The 19,538-nt window shown below is 44.8% G+C and overlaps 1 protein-coding gene across 13 annotated transcripts in view; it reads left to right on the forward strand.

The window, feature by feature from the left end:
* LOC140394184 (trinucleotide repeat-containing gene 6A protein-like) overlaps nucleotides 1-19,538 on the forward strand; it is a 383,091-nt gene that overhangs the window by 334,559 nt on the left and 28,994 nt on the right. For 9 of the 13 annotated variants that reach the window (XM_072481149.1, XM_072481147.1, XM_072481151.1 and 6 more), the window contains 7 exons: nucleotides 2,921-3,058; nucleotides 3,996-4,142; nucleotides 5,240-5,314; nucleotides 6,075-6,516; nucleotides 7,096-7,245; nucleotides 7,459-7,635; nucleotides 16,173-16,313. In XM_072481149.1, coding sequence (XP_072337250.1) covers nucleotides 2,921-3,058; nucleotides 3,996-4,142; nucleotides 5,240-5,314; nucleotides 6,075-6,516; nucleotides 7,096-7,245; nucleotides 7,459-7,635; nucleotides 16,173-16,313 — 1,270 coding nt within the window. The remainder of the gene's footprint in view (nucleotides 1-2,920; nucleotides 3,059-3,995; nucleotides 4,143-5,239; nucleotides 5,315-6,074; nucleotides 6,517-7,095; nucleotides 7,246-7,458; nucleotides 7,636-16,172; nucleotides 16,314-19,538) is intronic. The other 4 variants (XM_072481155.1, XM_072481156.1, XM_072481158.1 and 1 more) reach the window with 1 other exon arrangement.

Consider the following 19,538-nt stretch of genomic DNA (forward strand, 5'->3'; position numbering starts at 1 on the left):
AAGTTATGAAGAAAGGTTGGATAGGCTTGGGTTGTTTTTGCTGGAGCAGAGAAGACTGAGAGGCGACCTGATTGAGCTTTACAAGTAAGGGCATGGATAGGGAGCAGCTGTTCCCCTTAGATGAAGGGTCAGTTACTATGGGTCACAAGTCAAGGTGAGGGGCAGGAAGTTTGAGGGTATTTGAGGGAAAATGTTTTTAACCAGAGGGTGGTGACGGCCTGGAATATACTGCCTGGGAGGGTGGTATAGGCGGGTCGCCTCAATCCTTTAAAAAGCACCTAGATGGGGACGGCGCAGTGGTTAGCACTGTTGCTTTGTGGCGCCGAGGTCCCAGGTTCCATCCCGATTCTGGGTCACAGTCCGTGTGGAGTTTGCAAATTCTCCCCGTGTCTGGGTGGATCTCACCCCCACAACCCAAAGATATGCAGGGTGGGTGGATTGGCCACGCTAAATTGCCCCTTAATTGGACAAAAAATGAATTGGGTACTTACATTTTTAAAAAATATCTGGATAAACATTTGGCACGTCACAACATTCAAGGCTATAGGCCAAGCGCTGGTAAATGGCATAAGGAAGGCAGGTCAGGTGTCTTTTTTGCACCTGTGCACGCTCGATGGGCCAAAGGGCATCTTCTGCACTATTATTCTGTGATTCACACTGCACATTGGATCAATGATATATCATGTACCCAACCCCCAAAAAAATGCTTCCTGATCCTGCCTATAGATCCTTTGTACAGACCACCTTGGGATGGATATCAAAGTATCCAGCAGCTATGACACTGCAGTGCAGCCATGATCCTGTTCTCTGGAATATTGTGCACAAGTCATTGACTGGTTCAATACAAACAATTTGCACACCTGAATGTGCTCATGGTTAGGGAAGCCATGATGTGGAGATGCCGGCGTTGGACTGGGGTGAGCACAGTAAGAAGTCTTACAACACCAAGTTAAAGTCCAACAGGTTTGTTTCGATGTCACTAGCTTTCGGAGCGCTGCTCCTTCCTCAGGTGAATGAAGAGGTATGCTCCAGAAACATATATATATATAGACAGATTCAAAGATACCAGACAATGCTTGGAATGCGAGCATTAGCAGGTGATTAAATCTTTACAGATCCAGAGATGGGGTAACCCCAGGTTAAAGAGGTGTGAATTGTGTCAAGCCAGGACAGTTGGTGGGATTTCGCAGGCCAGATGGTGGGGGATGAATGTAATGCGACATGAATCCCAGGTCCCGGTTGAGGCCGCACTCGTGTGCAGAACTTGGCCAAAAGCTACTGCTCGGCGATTCTGCGTTGTTGCGCGACCTGAAGGCCGCCTTGGAGAACGCTTACCCGGAGATCAGAGGCTGAATGCCCTTGACTGCTGAAGTGTTCCCCGACTGGAAGGGAACATTCCTGCCTGGTGATTGTCGCGCGATGTCCGTTCATTCGTTGTCGCAGCGTCTGCATGGTCTCGCCAATGTACCACGCTTCGGGACATCCTTTTGTGCAGCGGTACATACTCGTGCGACTCGGCCAACGTTGTCTACCTCATACGCTGCAGGAAAGGATGTCCCGAAGTGTGGTACATTGGCGAGACCATGCAGACGCTGCGACAACGAATGAACGGACATCGCGCGACAACCAGGTTAAAGTCCCAACAGGTTTGTTTAGAATCACTAGCTTTCGGAGCACAGCTCCTTCCTCAGGTGAATGAAGAGGTGGGTTCCAGAAACATATATATAGATAAAGCCAAAGAAGCGATACGATATATCGTATTGCATCTTTGACTTTGTCTATATATACATATATGTTACTGTGCTCACCCTAGTCCAACGCCGACATCTCCACATCATAGAAGGACAAGAGCAGCAGATACCTGGGAACCCCACCACCTGGAGGTTCCCCTCCAAGTCACTCACCATCCTGAAGTAGAAATATATGTCTCTGGGTCAAAATCCTTGAATTCCCTCCCTAACAGCATTGTGGCTGTACCTGCACCTCAAGGACTGCAGCGGTTCAAGAAGGCAACTCACCACAGTCTTCTCAAGGACAACTAGGGATGGGCAATAAATGCTGGCTGGCCAGAAATGCCCATATCCCGTTAATGAATTTTTTAAAAAAACAGGTTAATTTTTTTTTATGCAGCGTCTCGTGCACCTCCACTTTCACCACCAGGCCCAGGATCTCGTCCTTGTTTTCAGAGGCTTTCTGCTGCACCTCTCTAATTGCCGTCCCTTGAGCCTTCTGGGTCTCCACCAGCCTCTCAATCGACGCTTTCATTGGGGCCAGCATCTCTGCTTTCAGCTCTGCAAAGCAGCTTTTCAGGAACTCCTCCTGCTCCCGCGACCATTGCGCCCACTTTGCCTGGTCTCTGCCTGCCGCCATCTTACTTTATCGCGCCCGTTCTCCTCTGTTCCCCAAGATCACTTTTTTGACTGCTCCACTCCTGGTCCACACCTTGCAATGCTGAGAGAACCTTACTGCTGCCTTCCCACAATGTGAATCGACGTCCAAGTGCCACTGGTGCTCCTCAAGAGGGCCCAAAAGTCCGTTCACGGCGGGAGCTGCCGAACATGCGACCTACCCAGGCATAGCCGCAACTGGAAGTCCATCAGTTGATATATTTAACATTTGTAGATATGGTTGGTTGAAAAATAGCCACAGTGCAAATAGAAATTCAGGGATGGATAGGTTAATTTTAAAAAGGTGCAGCTAAGGGTAGAGGAGAAGGCCATGGTTCAATGTATTCAAAGGAAACAGAACAAGCAATTGTCAACATTGGACCTGTTGGTGTGAAACCTGTTGAATGTTCAGTGCATTGTTCTCTTGTTTTTTTTCCACACTGACTGTTTTTGTGGGACTTTCTAGTATGAAGCTGTGATGTATTTAAAATCATGGATCTTTGCTCTGATGATGCTTGTGCTCTCATTTACAGAATGGCAATCCTAATATATTTGGCGGCAGCAATGCAGCAGCACAAGCCAGGGGCATGCAACAGCCTCCAGCACAACCTCTTAACTCATCTCAGCCTAATCTCCGCGCTCAAGTGCCTCCTCCATTATTATCCCCTCAGGTATACAAACATTTACTTTTGTGGTTCTCTTTACTGTTCTCAGTTTCTCCCTTCTTTTGCTCCATTGAGCAAATAACTGCAATAGGAGTTTGGTCACTTGCCAAAATTTCAACTTAATTCTTGGTGTGGGTGGCAAGCATGGGTCCATAGATATGTGTTCTTTGTTCTAACTAAGATGGTTTGATGTCTCGGTGCAACTCATTCTAAATTGTTTGGGGACAGCATGGGAGGAATATCCCCTAGCCATATATCGTAAGTGTCTCTCCACTCATCTGTCCCCAGCTTTTAGGGTGATGGGTCTACTGAATGAACTGTTGTATGCTTGGAATTCAGAACTTGCTCTGCATCGTGTTTTTTAAGTATGGGTGTATATCCCATAGTGACATCAAACAAATCTTAAAAAACATTTCTGTTGCTGATAGCTATTGGTTGAGGTAATGCAATGCTTCCCACACTTGGTGGAAAGGTAAATTGGCAATGGATGTGTAATAATACGTAGCATTCCCAAGTCTCACTATGTGGCAAGGTTCTGCATGGTGCTGGTGGAGGGTACAAGGCCCTCCAGCTCATGAATGAGCATTGCAGAGGAGGCGATGGGAAGCTGTGGGGCTTCCAGAAAATGATTGATCCCTCAACCATGCATATTGCAGATTTGTTTTAACTTGCAATAATTTTCCAAAAACATGCCCTTTGTGTAGGGTGGGGTTACTGGGTTATGGGGATAGGGTGGAGGTGTGGATCTTGGGTAGGGTGCTCTTTCCAAGAGCCGGTGCAGACTCGATGGGCCGAATGGCCTCCTTCTGCACTGTAAATTCTATGATGTAGGTGGCACTAGGACAATAAGGTTACATGTCTGGATACCCATTAATAATTAGGCATGTTGAAAATATGTTTGAATCCTGGTGGCTCATTTTAAAATATTCTTTTCTTCTAAAAGGTTCCAGCATCATTACTGAAGTATGCAACAGCCAATGGGAGCCTAAACACTGCACTATTGAATTTTGGCCCCCAGCAGGTAGCCATGCTGAACCAGCTCTCCCAGTTGAACCAGCTGTCTCAACTTTCACAGATCTCCCAGCTACAGGTACAGCAACAGTTTGTTTCTATGATCCTGCTGTATACGAATAGGGACAATGAATCTCATTAACTAAGTTCATTCAGAGGACAGTGCTATTTAGACTGAATATCCTAGGTTTAATCCTTGATCTGCACCCATCTCATTAAGGGCAATGGTGTGAGTGCTGTAATGCATGTCTGTGCCTTGGATTAGCCTGGATTCATTTTGATCATTCGGTGGCCCCTGCTAAAAACATGCTTGTGGTGTTGTGAGAACAGGGTCCACTCTGTTGCAGTCACCCGAGTGACTGCTGACACTTAAGTAAGATGACAACACAACACCTCAGAATTTGTGTAGTGCCTGTCAGCATGGCATCCCCACAGCAGCCTGAAGCATTGAACAGCATTTATTGGCAATGGATAGCGAGTTTAGCTTATTCTTAGACTTGTAGAACACATATGTCTGGCCTATTTCTGGAGGGAACACCATTGTCACCCACACCCCTTCCAAACACTTGTGTAGAAAATAGCTGCAATAGGACCGGTTGGAATTTCTGTAATTATTCAATCCATCCATCAATGAAAAGGTAACAAGTGCATTCCAGGTAGGTGTGATTTCTCTATTTCTCTTCAGATACCCTCTCCCATCCCCATCCCCCAGCCATGGACTGTGATGTATCACTGGCTCATCCCTGTGTGAATCAGACTGAATGGAGTAGGGAATCCAAACTTTTCATGCCGGGATTCAGTGCTTCAACTATCAGTAAAAGCAAGCGAGGAAATGAGAAAAGTATTTGCATCTAATGCTGTCAGCCATTGCAAAGTTAAGGAGAAAAATGTCCTTTCCGATGTATGGACTTTCAGTCAGCAATAAAACAAGGTCCTGACAAATGACAGCACCCAATGTCCCTCAGTTTCTTCAGTTCCAAGCCATCTTGCAGAATTAGGTAATTACCTCCCCACAGGCCTCCGTATGCAATAACTTAAAATATCTTCATATGGGTCAAAATTACAGAATGTGACCGGTTGAGACCCACTCGAGGATCAGGTTTTTGATGTTCGATGCGTGACCAGTTAACCATTGATTGCTCCATTTACAATTTTACTGTCCTTTCTTAATATTAGCGACTGCTGCTTCAGCAACAAAAGGCACAGAATCAGAGGAACGTGCCTGGATCCATGCGTCAGTCTCAAGAGCAGGTAAAGTCTTTTCGAATATCCGCTATTAAGCTTGAGAATTCTGGAGATATCAATAGATTTCTGACTAAATATACCAATGATTTAAGTAAGACAATGACTTGAGTTGGGAAGAAATGTTCTTCTGTGTCCTAGTCAAACATGAGCTGAATTACCTGGTGTATGGAATCTGTTTTGTACCATGCCTCGCTGTACAGAAACTCTAGTGTTGTAGGGGTTGCACTGAGGCTTTGGTGGAAGGCAGTGGTGAATGGACTGGGGCCATAGTGGAGATGGATGGTGGCTGCACTGGCACCGTGGTGGAGGGAGGTTGGTGGCTGCACTGGACCGTGGTGGGATGGGTGGCTGCACTGGGTCCGTGATGGAGGAAGGTTGGTGGATGCACAGACGATGTGTGTGTTGGTTGATTTTGTGCTCGTGTCTACTCTGAAACTTCTGAATTTAGCACAAATTAACGGTAGCGTCCTTTAATAAGCTAGGCTTAAATATCGAACTCCACCAATCCCCCTGCTCCCCCTGTTTAATTCGCAATCTCTTCTGGCAGAGCTGCTTATTTCAAAAGGTACAGCAGCAGAGTCCTGGCAAAGAGGTCAAATCCTTTTCAACTTCAAAATTTCTAAAATCACTGGATTTTAGAATGTTAAAGTTTGTGTTGCTGCTATTTAATGTGGAGAGGGACTAATGGTGAGTTGCAACAAATACTAACTAGACCTTGGAATGTATTACCACTAAACGCCTGTTTTTTCCCTCCCCACATGTTCAGGCTGCTCGTGTGCTCAACATGCAACAGATGCTGCAACACCCCCGTCAACTGGATACAAGCCTTCTGAAGCAGCAGCCTCCACCGCAGCAGCAGCCAATGCATCAGACCTCCATGAAGCCCTTCCCGGAGAACCTCATGCCCCCCTCCCCTCATGAGCTGCAAGCAAAAGAGCCGCCTTCGCTCAACTCCTACAGCAGCTACCCTTTAGGTGGGTTTCCCCAACCCAGTCCAGGGCAATCCGATCCCACGGTGCCACAAGCTGCTCTTCTTTCCCCCATGCCCTCACACTATCCCTTGCCCAAAATGTTTCTTCCTGACAACAGCCCAAACCACAGCCTCCTCAGCCCTCCACTGTGTAATGCAAATAGCCACATACCAGGCTCACCCATCCATCAACATGCAGGAAGGAAGCCTTCCAGTCAAGAAAGGTCTATGTCAAGAGGTGAATAATCTGTTTGTATAATCTTTGGTCTACACGTACCTGAGTGAAATTGAAGGTGTCCCATTGACTCAGCGTCCAGTGTTCCCCTGACACTTGTAAACTGGACTATGAGTTCAGATCACATGGCAGGCATGCTGTTAAATTCAATTAAATAAAGCTGGTAATATGTGGGCTGGCACCAGAGGGAAATAACCATGAAAAACTGCCAGATCATTATTTTTTTAAAATCATAACAGGTTCACCACTGGCCTTTGGGGGAGAAAATCTGTCACAACTGCTTGGTCTGGCCCAGGCGTGACTGATGGCGGGATCAGGATCTGTCCTGAATCTCCCCAGGATAGAATGGCCTACTGACTCTCATTCGTCACGCTTTAAGGATTAACAAAGTACCAGTGAGCTGCTGTACTCTGAGTAACTATCTGAACATGTCAGTGTCATTGGAGAGAAGGATAGAGGGTGTTTATTTATCATGTATGATTTTGTGGTTCCTATAAGTTGCATTGTGAGTATACCATCTTAATGTTGCGTGTTTGGGTCTGTCCTTTTCACCCCTAACTCAAAATTGATTTGCTTCCTTAGGCTTGAATCCAAACTTGAATGTACCCCTGGATTTCGGCAGTATTGTTAACCTGAAAGAGCCACAATCTCAACAGTCCCGACTGAAGCAATGGACTGCCTCAGAGAATCTTCCTGTCAATTCCTCTCTAGATCAAAACTCCAGCAAACATGGTAAGGCACCATTGACTCCCTTAATAATTACAAGCAGAATATTAATGTGAGTCCTCGGTATTTGAATAGTCTGCACAGAGAATTTCTGGATCATGGTATTTTCTCGTGACCAGTAAAAGGCCACTTTATGCTGTTATTTGAGCTGTGCCATCTTATTTTAGTGCTGTTTTGTGGTGAAGTTTGAAACTAAGCAAGCACGTTTTCTTTCCTCAGGTGCTACTTCAAGTGGTCTTAGTATTTGTTCTGGCAAGTTGCTTGAAGAATCTCCTTTTGGTCACTTTGACATTTCCATGAACTCTCTGGCCAGTCCTCCTGGATCTGTTGGAGATGGCTGGCCAAGTGCCAAATCACCCAGTGATAAGCTGTCTAGCAATGTTAATTGGCCACCAGGTAAGACATTGGACACTCGGTAAGGTTGTAACCGATGCTAGATGCAGGATTCTGAAACCAGGATCTGCATGTGACTCCCAGGATTAAGGGTGTTAGTGACCCAGCCCCTAATGTACTCATAAATTATCCAAATACAGCAATTATGCTTACATAGCACTTCTAATGCAGTAAAACATTCCAAAGGGCAAGTAAAGAACAAAATTTGACACTGCCACTTGAGATATTAGGGCAAATGACCAAAAGCTTGATCAGCGAGGTAGGTTTTAAAGAATGTATTAAAGGAGCTTTAGGAAGGAAATTTCCTAAAAATGCAGTATTAGTGAAAATGAAATGCAATAATCTCCCTCAGTTAGCTATCTTATCACATCAGGCATGACTGCTAACTATGTGTGTGTGTGTGATTTGACCACCTTGTATCCTTTCTGTAATACTCAGTTGGAATAACAAATGTCTGCCTTGGATCTCTGAAATGACCTAGCAAGCCATTCAGTTCAAGGGCAATCAGGAATGGGCAATAAATGCTGGCCTTGGTAGTGACGCCTACATCCCCATGAACAAATTTTATAAAAGTCTGCAGCCATATCTCATTCAGATTTAATTGTGTTTGTGCCTTTGAGTGTTTTAATTATTTAATTCCCAGTGTATGTTAACATGCTTCGGCCCAGTGTAATGAATATGTTCGTTTTATCACAGAGGACTTGAGAGGTGTCAGTGGAACAGAGCAAATTGTCTGTTCAGGGATTTGGTACATCTACAGAAGAAGCGGAAAGGAAAGTTTAGATGGGCGCATGGTGACCTGTATTGTTGTTGGCATTTGTTTACTGTTTGAACGTGCCACATTGAATAAACCATATGCAGCAGTACAAATTCCACTATTGTTGATGCACTGGTCTGCTTACATGTCCAGCCAATTGAATGGAGACTCTTTAACACCACTAATACTGTAAATGTATGACATGTTAGACAATACCAGGTATAATAGAGCCATAGAGGTTTACAATGCAGCACAGGGTGAAGTAGCCCATATATTTGCCAGTTCGGATTTCTAATTACAGATTCTCTAAAATGTTAATCTGTAGCCCAGAATCAAAATCTACAGATACTGCTTCTAGAGAGTACTGAACTTGAGAGATTTGGTAGGTATGGGGGTTTAAGGGTTGATCTCTTTCTAATATTTAGTTTAGTTTTTGTGTTTAACTTTTCCTGAACATGGTTGTGTAGCTGAGACCTATTGCTTGCAATTCCTGCACCATTTGGAACTTCTGGACACTGCACGTGTCTTGTTGAAAGTGTCTCCAGTTGCTTCAGCTCAAATACAGGGGGCTGGATTCTCTGTTTCTGCGGCTATGTGCCGACGCAGGCGTGAGAACTGGCATTTTGGAACGCCAAATTTGGTGCTGTACCCTCACCGATTCCGGGACCGGTGAGGGGCTAGCAGCAGCGCTGGGTAAAACTCCCGGCACCCGTGCCAAAAATAGCCGGAGAATGGCTGGGTCCGTGGCCACACATGCGCTTGCCGATGACCTGCAGCGGTCGCGCCGTACAGCATGGCACCGGCCGTGTGTGGACCTAAATATGGCCTCACAGGACAACCCCTGACCACCCCCAACAGTCCCCCCAGCCCTTGCGGAAACCCCCCTGGCCAGCAGCACGGCTCCCGGCCAACTGTGGCGGAGCTGGATCAGTCCCCGGCTGCCACGCCGGTTCCCAACCGCTCAAATCGCACGTCAACCACGCGGTCGGGGACGGAGCATCAGGGGAGGGTCTTCCGATGATGCGTCAATGCCATTCCAATGGCGTGCAACTCGACGACGCCATTTTGGAGGGGGCGGAGACTCGAAAACTAGCGCCGCCCCCTATTTGGCCGTCGGAAGGGATTCTCCGCCCGATCGACGGTTACGATATCGTCGTCTGGCAACGGAGAATCCCACCCAGGGTTTCTGAACTTCAGTGGCAGCTGGAGTTATTGCGGAACATCAAGGAGGATGAGGGTTTCCTGGATCTCCCACCCGGAAGTGGTCACCAGAGAAGGTGATCAGGATAGTAGATCGGTATCCATCTTGAAGAGTAACGAGTCATGAAGTGCAAGAATCTTTGGAATGTGTCTCACTCTCAAACTGGCACTCGGCATCGGAGATTGCTGGGAGTGATGACACCTTGAAGGTGTGCAGTCCATACAATGGCATCAATGGGCAAAGGGACAAAGGAAAATGTAGAAATGCACCATTAAAAAAGATTCCTTAGTTAGGAGGACAGATACATTTTTGGAGTGGTCATTGTGAGTCGTGCATGATACGTTGCCTACCTGGTAAAGAGCATCCTGGGGAAAGTGCAGAATGTTCTGCAGGGGAAGGTGAGCGAGCCAAAAGTTGTGGTACTTACAGAATAGAGATGACAGGTATCGGTGTCCTATGGTCAGACTTTTAGAAACTAGGGAGGAAGTTAAAAGAGTAGGACCTCAATGATACCATTATTCAAGTAGAGAGGCAGGGATAAACTTGGAAACCACAGGCCAGTCAGCCTATCGCCAATGATGGGGAAACTGTTGGAAACAATTCTGAGACAGAATTAATCTGCATTTGGAGTGGTTGGGATTAATCAAGAACAATCAGAAATGTTTTGTTAAGGGAAGGTCATATCTGACCACTTGATTGAATTTTTCGAAGAGTTGACCAGGTGTGTAGATGAGGGAAATGCATTTGACTTAGTCTACTTGGACTTCAGCAAGGCTTTTGATAAGGTCCCACATGGGGATATTGATAACGAAGGTAAGAGCCCATGGGATCCAAGGAAATTTGACAAATTGGATCCAAAATTGGCTGAGTGGCAGGGGCAGAGGGTGATGGTCAAGGGGTGTTTTTCCAATTTTTTAAATTCAATCTTGGGATGTGGGCATCGCTGGCTGGGCCAACATTTGCTGCCCAGCCCTAATTGCCCTTAAACTGAGTGGCTTGCTAAGCCAACATTTGCTGCACAGCCCTAATTGCCCTTAAACTGAGTGGCTTGCTAAGCCATTTCAGTGGGGGGCAGTTAAGAGTCAACCGCAGCGCTGTGTGGGTCTGGAATCACATGCAGGCCAGATCGGGTAATGATGGCAGATTTCCCTCCCTGATAGACATTAGTGAGCCAGCTGGGTTTTTGCGACATTGACAATGGTTTTGTCATTAGACTTCTAATTCCAGATATTTATTGGATACAATTTCCACCATCTGCCATGGTGGGATTTGAACCCAGGACCCTAAGCTTTCCCCGGGTCTCTGGAAGCCTGTGTCCAGTGGGATCCTGCAGTTTTGGGACCCTTGCTGTTTGGTGTTTTATATAAATGATTTAGATATGAATGTAAGAAGGTTGGTCAGTAACTTTGGGGATAATATGAAAATTGATGGGGTGGTAAATAGTGAGGAGGTTAGCCTTCGATTGCTGGAGGATATAAACAGGCTGGGCTGATCAGTGACAAATGGAATTCAATCAGGATATGTGTGAGGTGATGCACTTGGGCAGGACAAACAAGGCAAGGGAATACATGATGACACACCGGGGATTAAAGGGACTTTGGTGTGCATGTACACCGGTCCCTTAAGGGCAGATGGATAAAATAGTTATGAAGGCATATGTATACTTGCCTTTATTATTAGTCGAGGCATAGATTTTAAGAGCAAGGAGATTATGCTGCAACTGTATAAAACTTTGGTTCGGCCACAGTTAGAGTATTGTGTGCAGATCTGGAATATAACTGTAGGAGGAATGTAATAGCACTGGAAAGGGTGCAGAGGAGATTTACAAGGATATTGCCTGGGCTGGAGAGTTTTTGTTATGAAGAGAGATCGGATAGACTGTGATTGTTTTCCTTGGAGCAGAGGGATAAGATTGAGATATAATTCTGAGAGGCATGGATAGATATACAGACATTTCCCCTTGGTGGAGAGATCCAGTGAGGGAAAACTTTTTCACCCAGAGGGTGGTGGGAGTCTTGGACTCACTGCCTGAAAGGGTGGTGGAGGCAGAGACCCTCATAACATTTAAGAAGTATTTAGATATGCCTCACAGCGCCGAGGACCCGGGTTCGATCCTGGCTCTGGGTCACTGCCTGTGTGGAGTTTGCACGTTCTCCGTGTCTCTGTGGGTCTCACCCCCACAATGCAAAAAGATGTGCAGGGTAGGTGGATTGGCCATGCTAAATTGCCCCTTAACTGGAAATAAATAATTTCCAGTTAAGGGGCAATTTATCATGGCCAATCCACCCCATACCTGCACATCTTTGGACTGTGGGAAGAAACCCACGCAGACACTCGAACCTGGGACCCTGGAGCTGTGAAGCAAGTGCTAACCACAATACTACCGTGCTGCCCTGGTGATTGTATTTAAGCAACGCAGACACGATTGGCTGAAGGACCTTTTCTGTGCTGTAATCTTCTATGACTATGATAGTAATCTCTGGATTACTGCCAGTGAAAGAAGAAATGGAGAGATGAGTAAGATCGATCAATGTGTGGCTTGAAGAATGATGCAGAAATGAGGGCTTCAGATTCATGGGCATTGGGACCACTTTTAGAGCAGGAAACATCTATTAAAAAGGGACCGGTTGCATCTCAACAGGATTAGGACCAGTGACTTGGGAAAGATTAATCAGTGTGTGATGATAGTTTAAACTAAATTGACACTAGCAAGCAGAAGGAGAAAATAGGAATAGAATGCATAAGGGAGTAAGAGTATTGGGTAGTACAAGAGAAGGAAGATAGGAAGGGTACAAGGAACGCAAAGACAATTTAGAATGCATGTATGTAGACACAGTGTGGTGGATAAGGAACTCCCAAATGTAAATAGCTGTGTGGAAACATGATGAAAAGACAATTCTGGAAACATGGCTTAAAAATAATGAGGACTTGCTGCTTTATATTCATCGATACAAGGTGTTCAGAAAAGATAGAGGGGTTGGATGACAGAACTGATTAGGAAAAACATGGTGTTGGGAAGAGAGTGTCCTTGAGAGGCAAAGGACTGAATCCATTTAGTTAGTTGAGAAGCCCATCATGCTTCAGGGGTTATACTACAGGCCTTCAAATAGGGAGAAATAAAGCAGCAAATCTGCAGGGCAAACACAGATCTGCAAAAACTAGAGTGCTGATCTGTGGGGGGACTTGAATCACCCAAAATATCAATTGTGATACTGTTAGAGTAAAGAAAAGGAGCAGGAAGAAATTCTGAAATGTGTTCAGGAGGACTTCCTTGATACGTTCTCAGTCCAATTAGGAAGGAGCAGTGGGTGGATCTAGTGCTGGAAGATGAATTGGACCAGGTGGAGCAAGTGGTGGTGGGGAAACACTTGGGTAAAAGTGATCATCGTATCATCAGGGATAGATCCGCAATGGAGTAGAGAAAGGAAGACCTCTAAATTGGGAGAGAGCTAACTTCAATGGGATGAGAAGGGATCTAACCAGGAGAAAATGGGATTGAAACTTGACAAGAAAAACCGAGCAATGGGTGGTCTTTAAGGAAGAGGTGTTTCAGGCACAAGCCGGCAGCAGGGGAACCAAAGACATCCTTGGATGATGAAGGAGTTTGAAAATATGAAACAAGAAAAGAGGTTCTTTGATGCATGTTAGGTGAATTCTTCCATAATCTTCCGTAAATACGGGGGATGTGTCGGTGGATTGTTCAAGGAAGTGTGTATGGACATTCCTTGCAACTATAGGCCGATCAGTTAAATATTTGTGGTGGGTACAGTTTGAGAACCAATGATCAGGAGGAAACAGTTACCAGGCACTTGGAAGAGGTTTGAGTTAATTAAGAAGAACCCTTATAGATTTGTATAGGCAGATAATGTTTAGCTAATCTAATTGTATTTTTTGAAAAAGCAACAGGAAAGGTTGGTGAAGGCGTGCAGTACATGTTGTTTATATGCTTTTTAAAGAAACGGTTCGACGGTCATATAAAGGCTCGTTAACAAAATTGAAGCTCATGAAATAGGAAGGTCAGTTAAAGCTTGGATAAAAGATTTGCTTAAGGACAGAAAACAGAGTTGTGGTAAATGGGTATTTTTCAGACTGGAGGATGGTAGACAGCAATGTTCTCCAAGGATCAGTGCTAAGACAGTGTTTTTTAGAATACAGCGTAAAATGTCAAAATTTGCCGATGATACCAAACCTGGAGGTGTGGCAACAGGATGATGCCAATTCATCACAACAGGACATAGGCTAGCAGATGGACAGACAAGTGGCAGATAAAATGTGAGGTGATGCATTTTGACAGAAGGGATAGGGAGAGACAATATGGGCTTAATGGCACAGTTCTCAAGTATGATCAGGGACAGTGACCCAGGGCTTCATATGAAGGTGGCAGAACATAATGAGTGTGTAGTTAACAAAGTTTGAGATTTAGGTTTTATAAATAGAGCTATTGAGTTCAAAAGCTAGGATGTAATGCCGAACCATATGAAGTTTAGGTTAGGTCACAACTGGAGTATTGCACCCACTTCTAGCCACAAAACCTTAGGAATGATGAGGGAATTTAGCTACACGGTTACATTGGAGAAATTAAGCTTGTTCTCCTTGGACCAAAGGAAGTTAAGGGGCGGTGTGATAAGGTATACAAGATTATGACCAGATTAGATAAGGTGGACAAAGAAATGCTGTTTACAATAGCCAATGGCACAAGGTCTGGGGGACACAGATTTGCGGTTTTGGGCAAGAGATAGCGAGGGGATGTGAGGAAGAACCATTTTTACACAGCAGGTGGTAGTGACCTGAATGAAACACACTGCCTGCAAGGGTGGTGGACGCAGAGACAATCAATGATTTTACATGGAAATTTGATAGGCACTTCAGGGAAATAAACTTGCAGGGCGATGGAGATTAAACGGGGAATGGCACTGATTAATCATGTAAAGAACCAACATTAACTCAATGGACAATGGTGGCCTTCTGTGCTGTTATGATCCTGTCTACTTGAGGTGCAAACTGGCCAGTGGGTTCCTTGTATGTTTTGTCTGACTTCCAGAATTTACAGTTGTTAATATCTATTGTGTGAATTACATAATTTTCCATTGGTTTAAAGTTCCTACTTCATGTGGTTCATTGAGCCACAGGCAATCCTGTGTCTGTCATGGGGTCATGAAGATTTTTTTATTAAGGGTGTGATGTTGGATAGAGTACAGCTGTGTTGGAGGTGTGGAATGATTCTTTTGGGGTGTGTTGCTAACTTTTGGTAGTTTCAATTGGCTCTGTTTTATAACCTTTGCTCTAGAGTCGCCAGGTATCTTTATGATACCGCCACGGGGTTCAAGTTCAAGTAATGATCAATAACTCAATACACCAATTAGTAAGATTAAATTCTAACACATTTATTATACACAGTAAATCGCTACTCATGCATAAATTCTACTTAATAAACTATCTCTATAACTAACCGGCCTATACTTAGCTTTGGACTGGCCCACCAGGTCAGGGGAACAAATGGCCTTTCGTTCAGGTCCTGAGTCTACGGGATTCAAAAGCTGGCATGGACTGGTAGCTCGGAGCGCCTATCACGTAGCGAGCGTTGACTTGAGACTTACTTGCTTGGAGGCCGCTGAACAGTTCACTCTCAGGGGTTGCTTCGCGTTGCTGAGTGACCCTGTCAAGAAGGACGATTTGAACTTGGGGGCTTTACTTTATAGTCCCCAGGGGCTTCCCGCCCTTCGGGGCGGACCCCGTACCTGGTTCCAAGTGATTGGACTTCGTTCCAATCACTTGGTTAGATTTCTCCAATGCTGGAGCGGTTCCCTGATCGTTGGGCGATCTTTAAGTGTCCGTTAACCTCTTTTGTGTTGGCTCCTGCTGGCGCCGAGGAGTCTGGCGTGGCTTTGTTTACCTTAAAATGTTTCGATTGTTCCCGGGGATCGCTCATTACTATATAGATGGCTGCTACATTACTATGCAGATGGCTGCTTGTATCGATGCTGTCTGGATTTCTGCAGAGTCTAATACACAGTAAACGTGCACCTGCTAGTTTTTGCCTGTGTTGGCTGAATTTCCCTTCAGCCTTTGCTGTTCTCCATTTTAAGTCGGGAAGTGGCCAACTCGGGTGGCTACAGGTGACATTGTTCCAGCATCTGGTGCAACTGACTGTGTTGGTCTGCAGCCTGTGCAAAGTAGCAAAAGCAATGGCCGTGAAATATTTTCATGTTGTTTCTTCCATACGTTTTGCCTCGGTCAGATGAGTAATTTGCTAAATTTAGGATAATGGGTCTGTAAAATGGAAATAAAGGCCTGGAGCTGTGATGTTAAGATAGGAGCAAGGAGGGGGAAATTTGAAATTGGGTTAATCACAAATGGACTGTGTGTAAGAAGTTAGTTGTTAAAAGTAAATAAGGGGAGGAACAGGCACTGCTTGGGTCAACTACTATTGAACTGAGGTTTTGGCCTGTTGTGTGTTTATACCCAGAGCTCTTTGTGCATTTAATGCCTCTTCTTGAGGGCTTCTCTTTTGGAGTGTGTTTTCCCAGGATCTGGCACCCTCTGGAATACCCAAATTCACTGTTTGATTCTTCTTCTGACTAGAGTTTCGCCCTGGTGAGCCTTGGAAAGGTTATCAAAACATTGACCCTGAAACTGACCCTTACGTCACTCCTGGCAGTGTGATGACCAGTCTATCGATCTCTACTGCTCGGGATCTTGATCTCCTCAGGGACAGGAACAATGGTGAGTGTCATCCTCGATGTGTTCTTTCAACAACTTCTATTTATAAAATGTCTTTAAGGTAAACTGTGCCAAAGTGCACAGGAGCACTAAAAAACAAAATATGACATAGAGATATTAGGTCAGATGACCAAAGTCTTGGCTAAAGAGGTAGTTTTTTTCGGCCCATCTTCAAGAGAAAAGAACCAGAAAGGTGTTTTGAGGGAAGTCCAGAGCTCCGCCTGGGCAGTCTAAGGCATGGCCACCAATGGCAGTGTAATTAAAATTAGAGCTGCTTAAAGGGCATGAATTAGTGTGCACAGATAACTGAGGTTTGTGGGGCTGGAGAAAATTACTGAGAAGGAGAGGGGTGAGGCCATTGATGGATTTAAAAACAAGGATGAAAATTTTAAAATCAACACTGGTCAGGAGCCAGCATGGTCAGTGAACACCGAGTTAATGAATGAACAGGAGTTGGTGTAAGTTAAGACATAGTTAGCAGAGTTTTTGGTGACCTCTGGTTTGCGATGGGTAAAAAGTAGGAAATATGCCCGGCATGCATTGGTCAAGTCTAGAAGTAATAAAGGCATGAATGAGGGTTTCAGGAAATGTGATGCAAGGGCAGCATTAGAGGTCAAAGTAGATGTTCTTGCTGCAAATATGTGATCAGAAGCTCATCTCTGGGTCAAATATGACACCAAGGTTGCTAACAGTCTGGTTAGGTTTCAGACAATTGCCAGATAGTGGAAGGAGTCAGTAGGGGAATGGAGTTAGAGTAGGGATTGGAAACAATGGCTTCAAGTCTTCCCAGTATTTAATAGCAGGAAATGTCTGACCTTGCAGTACTGGATGTCAGGAGAGCAGAATGAAAATTTAATTCAGAGTGGTGGTCACGAGGTAAAGCCGGGTGTCGGCAGCAAATATGTGAAAACTCAGGCTGTGCTTCTACATGATGTCACCAAGGGGTAACATATAGATGGGAAATGGGGGGAAACCCAAAGATAGATCCTTTGGGAATAGCAGAGGTAATCGTGCAAGAGTGGGAAAAGTAGCTGACAGGTCAAAAAGGACATGGGCAGATAATTTGCCTTTGTCATTGCTACACAGCTTGTCATTGACTTTGATTAGAACCCTTACAGTGGCAGGGGTGGAAAGCTGATTAGAGGTCTGGGAAAGAGTGGCACTGATTTGGGAGGTGGCAACTCATTCGAGGACATTGGGGAGGAAAGGAAGGTTGGAGATTTGGTGATAATTTGCAAGGATGATGGGGTCAAGGATTGTTTTTTGAGGGGACAAATGACAGCAGATATAAGAGAGTGTGGGCAACACATGAAGTTCAACTGAAGGTAAATTGTAAAGCATGCATTTCTTCATTGCAAATTGATTTGTGTTCCAGAGGCTAACATAGCTTCATAGAATTGTTACCACACAGAAGGGAGGCTGTTCAGCCTGTCCTGTGTGCCTGCCAGCACTCTGCAAGAGCAACCCACCTACTGTATTTCTCCTGGCTGTTTCATTGTAGCTCTGCAGATCTTTTCTTTTCAGATCGCCATCCAATCCTCTTCTGAAAGCTATAATTGAATCTCCTTCCACCAAACACAGGCAGTGCCTTCCAAACCTAACTACTCACTGCATAAAAAAAGTTGTTTGTGTTATCGTTGCTTGTTTTGCCAATCACTTTAAATCAATGTCCTCCAGTTCTTTATTCTTTCCCCAATGAGGACAGCTTCTTTCTATCTACTCTATCCAACACATCATGATTTTGAACAATTCTATCAAATCTTCTCTCTAAAGCTCTAGCTTTTCCAATCCATCCATAACTGAAGTCCCTAACCCTTGGAACCATTCTTACGAATTGTTTCTGCACTCTTTCTAATGCCTTCAAATCCTTCCTAAAGTGTATTGCCCAGAACTGAAGGCAATACTCCAATTAAGGCTGAACAATGTTTTACAAACTTTATGACAAACTCCTTCCTTTTGTACTCTATGCCCCTATGTATAAAGCCCAGGATTCCTTTTTATTAACTGTTCTTCCAATCTTCCATGGCAACATGAATGATGTGTACATATACCCCAAGGTCCTCCTGCTCCTACATCCCTTTAAAATTGTACCCTTTATTTAATATTGCATCTATTCATTCTTCCTACCAAAATGAATCACTTCACACTCTGCATTAAATTTCATTTGCCATTTACTACCTCATCCACCAAACTGTCTGCCATTTTGAAGTGGAGATGCCGACATGGACTGGGGTGGGCACAGTCAGAAGTCTTGCACCAGGTTAAAGTCCAACAGGTTTATTTGGAATCTCGAGCTTTCAGAGCATAGCTCCATCATCAGGTGAGTGAAGAGGTAGGTTACACAAACACAGCATATATAGACAAAGCCAATGATGGTCCATCAGAGGTCCCTGATCTTTGGGTAAGCGTTCTCCAAGGTGGCCTTCAGGACGCATGACAACGCAGAATCGCCGAGCAGAAACTGATAGCCAAGTTCCGCACTCATGAGTACAGCCTCAACCAGGATCATGGATTCATGTCTCACTACATTTAACCCCCCCACCATCAGGCCTGGACTTGCGAAATCCTACCAACTGTCCTGGCTTGAGACAATTCATACCTCTTTAACCTGCGATTATCCCTCTCTCCTGTTGCACCTGTAAAGATGTAATTTAAAAAAAAAAAAAAAAATTTAGAGTCCCCAAATAATTTTTTCCAATTAAGGGGCAATTTGGTGTGGCCAATCCACCTACCCTGCATATCTTTGGGTTATGGGGGTGAAACCCATGCAAACATGGGGAGAATGCCCAAACTCCACACGGACAGTGACCCAGAGCAGGGGTCGAACCTGGGACCACGGCTCCGTGAGGCAACAGTGCTAACCAGTGCACCACCGTGCTGCCCCTGTAAATACTTAATTACCTGCAAAGACTTGCATTCAAAGTATCATCTTGCATCATTGGTTTTGTCTATGTATGCTGTGTTTGTGTAGCCTACCTCTTCACTCACCTGATGAAGGAACTGCACTCCAAAAGCTCGTGATTCCAAATAAATCTGTAGGACTTTAACATTCTTTTTGAAGTTTAACATTATCTTCCTTACAGTTCACAATACATCCAAGTTTTAAGTCATCCATAAATTTTGAAATTGTGCCCTCTGCACCCAAGTCTCGATACTGAGCTTTGGGATACCTCACTATAAACCTAAACACAACTGTTCACCAGTATTCTGTTTCTTGTCACTCAGCCT

This window comes from Scyliorhinus torazame, chromosome 17 (genome assembly GCF_047496885.1).
Source record: "Scyliorhinus torazame isolate Kashiwa2021f chromosome 17, sScyTor2.1, whole genome shotgun sequence".
Classification (NCBI taxonomy): domain Eukaryota; kingdom Metazoa; phylum Chordata; class Chondrichthyes; order Carcharhiniformes; family Scyliorhinidae; genus Scyliorhinus; species Scyliorhinus torazame.